This window comes from Triticum dicoccoides, chromosome 1A, assembly GCF_002162155.2.
Source record: "Triticum dicoccoides isolate Atlit2015 ecotype Zavitan chromosome 1A, WEW_v2.0, whole genome shotgun sequence".
In the NCBI taxonomy this organism is placed as follows: domain Eukaryota; kingdom Viridiplantae; phylum Streptophyta; class Magnoliopsida; order Poales; family Poaceae; genus Triticum; species Triticum dicoccoides.
The window spans coordinates 22835425-22841966 of record NC_041380.1 but is presented as its reverse complement, the minus strand read 5'-3'; the positions used below and the strand labels follow the sequence as shown (position 1 = coordinate 22841966).

General features: G+C 37.7%; 1 protein-coding gene across 1 annotated transcript; it reads right to left on the bottom strand.

The window, feature by feature from the left end:
- Positions 1-1950: 1950 nt before the first annotated feature.
- Positions 1951-3472, bottom strand: LOC119352841 (homeobox-leucine zipper protein ROC4-like). Its single transcript, XM_037619465.1, has 3 exons — positions 3198-3472; positions 3000-3117; positions 1951-2365 (listed from the first exon to the last, which is right to left on the bottom strand). The coding sequence occupies exons 1-3, from the start codon at positions 3470-3472 to the stop codon at positions 2102-2104; spliced, it is 657 nt and encodes a 218-aa protein (XP_037475362.1). The 3' UTR covers positions 1951-2101.
- Between the last annotated feature and the right edge of the window lie 3070 nt (positions 3473-6542).

The following is a 6542-nucleotide window of genomic DNA, read 5'->3' as shown; positions in this document are numbered from 1 at the left end:
CAGACGAGAAGGAGGTGGGGCGTTAAGTTCTTTCTAAACGGGCCTGGGGGGTGGGGGCCACCTCTCTCTTTGCCGTCAGCTGGCTGACGGCAAAGATCCGGCCGATGGCAAAGGCCTCTTTTGCCGTCTGCCGTTTCTTTGTCGTCTGCTTTTCGGTAGCAGATGGCAAAGAGCTTCTTTGTCGTTCGCTAGCAGACGGCAAAGAGCTGGCAGATGGCAAAGTAGCTGATTCCAGTAGTCACAACAATGAACAGCGGTGGTGGTCAACTCGTTTTTTCGGTCCTGTTTGGGGCTCGTTCAAAGTCCATACTGGACAGATAATTTGTCAGCCTTAAATTTAATAACCAGACATGTGACAAGATCGAACGAGCCACGAGCAGGCCACTCGACCGTGGCGTCCACTTTGAAATTTAATATACATACTCAGAGTTAGACGGTCGTGCATTAGGTCATATAGAGATAATCCATCTCAACAACTGGAGAACAAGAAGTAATTACGACTAATGATAAGATGGATGTAGGAAAGAGATCAATTGTTGGTGGAAACAAAGTTCCAATAGAGGGGAATGGACTATAGACAGATAACACAAGTTACACAAGCATTACACTATGAGTTGATGATCTTATTCGTATTGAACTAAACACACTTGCTATCAACTTGACTGTGTGTGTGTGTGTGTTATTTTGTCACGTAAGAAAAGAAACGGTAGATTGCGTTAATTTTATGGAAATTAGCTCTGCTGCAAGCCATACATTTCGTTCTAGCATCATCTATACGAATACAAAAATGAAAAGTTGCGGATATCAAGCTAATCTCAAGCGTTCAACCTGGTCTGTCCAATTGTCTTTATTGCCTCCGTGTTTAGCGCTAAACATGTTTTACACCATTGTCCTCTAATAATAGAATACATAATATCGGTTTAGTGCCAATCAAGTAATTATATCCCGGCTAATATCAATGTGCAGTTAATATCTACCTAATACTATTGACTAATGCAATTATTATCTTGTCTAATATCTACGTGCATTGCATGTACATGATTACTTGTTTAGGCAAATAACTCACACGGTATGGCTTATTTCTTATGTGGTAAAATCTCAGAACTCATCTAGGACAATTACGAGGTAAGACAGTGAAATATATTGAAACATTTGACAAAAGCAAATATCAACTCACTTGAAGGTCGAAGGATAGATAAAATCTCATTTCCCTTTGTGTTACCTAGTATCAAGACAATATCTGGGCTGCAAGTATTGCCTTGCAATTTTTTTCCTACTCAGCAAGCACACTGGTATCCTCCAATGCTACTGTGACAAGTGCATCCCAAAGGACAAGGGTTGTCGTTACTACATTCGTCGACAGCTGCAGTAAGATAAGCAAAGGTAAGTATCAGAATTTTGAACATAGTGGTAACCTTTCTACATATGTCCAAAGTGTAATTTAGTGTGTGACACATTCAATATGAGCATCCGAAAGAAGATAGGATCCCATGAACTCCTTCATGAAATATTGCACTACCTGTAGCTCACTACGGATCCTCTTCATCATGCTCCGCGCATGACTCTACATGTGCATATAGAGGGGAGTTTGTGAGGTAGATGAATATTGTGATCCACTTCCCACAATGGCTCCGGAACGTGATCAATACTCAGATATCATTTTTCGTTGACAAAAAGGATCATTGACAAAGGTGTCTCAATAAATGAAATACTTACACGAAGAAATGTTAGAAGACATAGAAAATTCTGGCGTGACATTCAACATGCTGCTTTTATTATTCTTCTTCCCCTTTTTAATTATTTTGACTCTACTTGATCTGTTTGGATACAAACTCGAAGCTACAAAGACGGGCATTGGACTGAGCTTCACGGCAATGCCATCCCAAAACCACTCACTCCACAACCCATACATTGTTGCCATGATTGCTAGATCTCGTGCCATCCCACGAAGCAACCATGACAGCCTACGAAAAGAAATAAACAAGCATCCAATTCATGCACATACACACACAACATGATGCATTATTTACATGCCTAGGAATCAAGCAAAACTAGTGTTCATGCGACAGGATAACGTTGGAAATGACCAAAGACGGTGGGGTTAGTTGCGGGTCAATCGGGGCCACATTCCATTTTGTTGGAGATCCTCTTTAAGATGGGTCGCGGCAAGCCTAAGTTCCTCCTTGAGCTTCATATTCTCCTTGAACAAGCGTTGGCGCTCTGAGGTGTCCTGAGTTTGAACCACCGCCTCTCTGCATTTGAGGCAAGTGCTATTTTCCATAGCCAACATGATGGCTTGCCTGTCAGATTTTAGCATCTGGTTCTCTAACTGTAGAGTGTTGGTCTCCCGCCTTTGCGTCTTGCTCTGTATTTATTAATTTCACGAATGCATCATTTCAGCGATTATCATAAGAGTATGACCCCATGTTCATGAGGGTAACATAGTAGTACATTGTAGAATTTGCTAGTGGAGCTCGAGCTTCATGTGGTCTCCAATTTTAAAAATTCAGAAAATCAAATTATTCGAATTCAAAAAAAATCATGAACATAATATGCACATACCTATCGATGAATACTAGTTCTGTGTAAAGTTACGTGGTGAAATACATTTTAAAGATGGTAACGCAAAAATAGCAAAACAATGTATGTCTAGCATATGTACTCTTCACTATTAAAGTACATGATTTCCGTACAACTCACATCAAAACGTATTTCAAAATGAAGTTTTACACACATCTATATACTTACTTATGAACTTATCTTCAGATATTTTTGAATCTAAAAAACTAGATTTTGTATTATTTTTAAAATTCTCTCTCCATTGAGCGAGAGCGCCAAAAAGCTTCACCCATGGCATTGCGAGTTCAGATGACAAACAATGCTACTTCGTTCATTGGAGTTTGTACTAATTAAACGCAAAAACCTAAATAACTGCATGTCTTAGTTGACCCATGTGGTGACATCTCATGTTATTCAGCATAGAGAAAAATAGTATTTACCTTACTGTTGCTGCGATGGTTTTGGAACCAGAACATGACCTGTTGGGCACTCATGCCAAGCCTCTCACTAAGGGTCTTCCGGAGTTTCTCATCTGGATAAGGGATTTCCAGGAAGACACTACAAATGACGTTAATGAAAATGCATTAGTAAACATCATCTTCAATAGGTAAGAAACAATGATTGAGTATGTATTGTACGCTTCAAGTTGTTGGATCTGTTCTCTGCCGAGATGGTGATACTTGGTACGCCTTGACTCCATCCTCTTCTGACTGTAGGTTTCTCCATTGTTGTTTCCCTTGTTTCCAGCAACAACATTGGTATTATCAATCATTCCCACGTTGGCAGTGGCTCCATGTAGACCATATGTCTCATCACCGTGGTCGTGCTGCAATAGGTGGCTGTGTTCACTTGTTATGAAGGGGTCAAGATCATTGAGCACAACACTGTTGTATTGCGGCCCCTCCCCGTCCATGGTGATCTGTTGTCATGAAACAAAATGTTTATTCCCCTATATAGAGTTAAAGGCAGCAGTAAACTAATATTTTTAAAAAACATGTAGAAGTGAAAAATGAAACCACATAGAAGGAAACATCATACAGAAGACTACGTCTCCAACTACATTTAGGTTTCTGTGCCCACATTAGTCGGATGGTACTTCACTTTAAAAATAATTTAAATTCATCTATAGGAGTTTCTGACACCGATCTGGATGTAAGCATGTAGACTTTAGTGATGCTGTAGTTGATATACTTTCTTGACCTCACAATAGTATATTCATGATTACCTTCGGCCGATTACTTAAAAAAATTCGAATCAAGTATGCCCTACATAGTAATGCAAAACTATTACTTTCTCATCTCATCATGTTCTTTTCTTTTTATCCAAATAACTATGCCTATCTATATATACATTTGGATCTATCTACAGATTCCATATATGTCGTATATTTAGACAAGGAGGACCTACGTACAGTAAAAATGAGCACCAACTACTCCTACAAATTATAGAAGCGAGATATTAAAATGTACTATCCGTGGGAAATCATATTAACCATAAATAATAGCATCATATGCACAATAATATAATCAGATCTATGAATATTATCAGATCTATGTTATCTCCAATATTTTACCTTTGGAAGATTAGCTTACCTTATGGCAAGATGCTAGCCAACTCTCAAGCAAAACGATGAAACACTACTTTCTACGTGTATCTACTCATTCCATCACACATGTCATGGAGAATCCGTGCCTAACTTTTGAAGTTAAAGATCATGGGATAATTAGACAAAAACTGTATAAATATTACTTGATAAACGGTTTGAGGAAATACCGTTGACTTCGGTAGTCGTCTTCCTTAGAACTTCGATAGGCGATCAAGGGAAGGAAGTTGTTTTGTTCCTACCGAGATATCAAACTCATTCAGCAAAGAATAGCCATAATCATCATAATTTAAAGCTGTGGGGAGCATGTGGAATTTAGGCTATTGGACCCATGATTAATGCAAGCAATTACCTGTATCCAAATATATGCTCAGATATCATGGATTTTGACAATTGGGGCATATCTCATATATTGGTTATAATTAAAGCTCATTAAGTATATTTACGGAGTAAATATTGGGATATTGATAAAAATACATTATGTCATTTATACAATAGAAAATGAGTGGTTCAGATTACTAATAGAAAAGAACTACTGAGATCCATAATGGACATAAAGGGTTCTTCTGCTAATACTACATAGAGAGTATGTTTTTAAGGCATATTTTTTGGTCTATTCATCAAATGTGAAGGCAACACAATAGAGAACACCAACAATAACATGCATCCAAGTATAAGGCTTACGTGCCATGGATTTTGAATGTTGCCGCATGGCCCATATATAGGGCATAATTAAGGCTCATTAAGCATACTAGTCGTCAGCCCATGCGTTTGCATGGGATAGGTTTATAGATGATAGTTTAGTAGAAGAGTTTGAAAAGAATTTGTTTTATTCATAAAAAGGACTAGCTACGAATTAAGATAATTTGTATCCAGCTATTGAAAGTTTATTCTAAGAAGGACAATTTGTTCATCGCGCGAACATATAATATTCAGATGTTTGCTAACAACCACAAACTGAACTGCACACTACATTCTCAATTGTAGATCAAAACTCATTAAACGAGAGAGAGCAAGATGATGTATATGTTATCCTGCCCTGCTACCAAACAGCTAAGTAAACATGAGGCCTTGAGTTGCTAGCATTTTCTTAAGATCATGAATACATAGTTTCTAGGTCTATACTCATTCTGTATTATCCAAGTGGAATCGATGAAAGGTGGTACGTCATGGCATCACAAATACAATGCAGCCGACGTGCTTTTCATCCAATTTTTGTAACTTACATCAAATTCTGTTGTTCTTGGAATTTTAACTTGAAAATAATAAAGTACAAAATGCGTCGAATTTTCTACACATATCAAAACCTTTACTACAAAATAAAAAATTACACAAACTTAAGTAGCATATATTTATTGAATCCACCAGGTGCAGCCACTGTAGAACAACTAAGCTTGTAAGAGATTGGACCATCAACTACACTGAACAAATTATAATCTGAAACATCCACTCCTATTTTAGAAAAGCAATTGTGAGGCAAGTATGTACTGGTTCGTCAGTCCATGATTGTTGACATGTGGGTTTCACCCAAAATGGATGTAAAAATGAGAGTTGTTGATTGGCAAACAAAAATCCATATATGACTAAAAAATGTATGATCACGGCAAGGGTAGAATTAGTATCATCTACGCTAGAAGTTTTCTAGCCCGAATGGCAATTCCAATATTTCCATGGAAAGGTGGTATATCTGAAAGACTATTTTTATTTATTGTAAGCTACACCACCAATTATATATACTTTGCATCCATTTTTGGACAACCGTATTAAAGTCTGAAGAAGCTCCTTGTATTAAAAAGTCTGGAGAGGCTAAACAAATGTTGACTAAGCTATCAGCATGGACACATACTGAATCAAGTAGAATAAAAGGTGAAATTTCTCCTACAACATGCACTTGGCGACATGTGCAGACTGTAGCGCAACACACCCGTAGTTTTCACACATGGAGGATCTGATTTATGTTACATGTATGAAAGACTCGACTTATGATGTTCCACACGTACTCTAACCAACCTTGATTGGCGCGCCATTGTCCTGCGATCCTGTCACAGAGTCCATGATGCACATATAAAAAAGGAAGCAACGCTCGTGTGTTTTTGTGATGTACGATTTTTCTGAAATATATTCAATTAATTCTTGAATTGATCGAGAGTGTAGGTGTGTGTTTACACATATAATAAAACGACACTCTAGCTATTGATTCGATGTCGAATGAAATAGAAAATTAGTTAGAGATACATTAACATGCCACTGCTTAAAATATGCATAAATATACAATCAAAACAAAAGTGATTACCCGGAATTAACTCAAGACTACTGCCGAATTCTCTTGAACTATGCATGACTCATTACAGATATAGCAGATTGCCTATAAACTCCTTTA

Bases quoted from the DNA above. Each gene is read 5' to 3' on its own strand.
- LOC119352841 (XM_037619465.1), bottom strand. From the start codon at position 3,472: ATGGACGGGGAGGGGCCGCAATACAACAGTGTTGTGCTCAATGATCTT. The intron at 3,118-3,197 runs GTACAATACATA...CGTCATTTGTAG, and splicing joins CAGATCCAACAACTTGAAGC to TGTCTTCCTGGAAATCCCTT. The intron at 2,366-2,999 runs GTAAATACTATT...TAATAAATACAG, and splicing joins ACCATCGCAGCAACAGTAAG to AGCAAGACGCAAAGGCGGGA.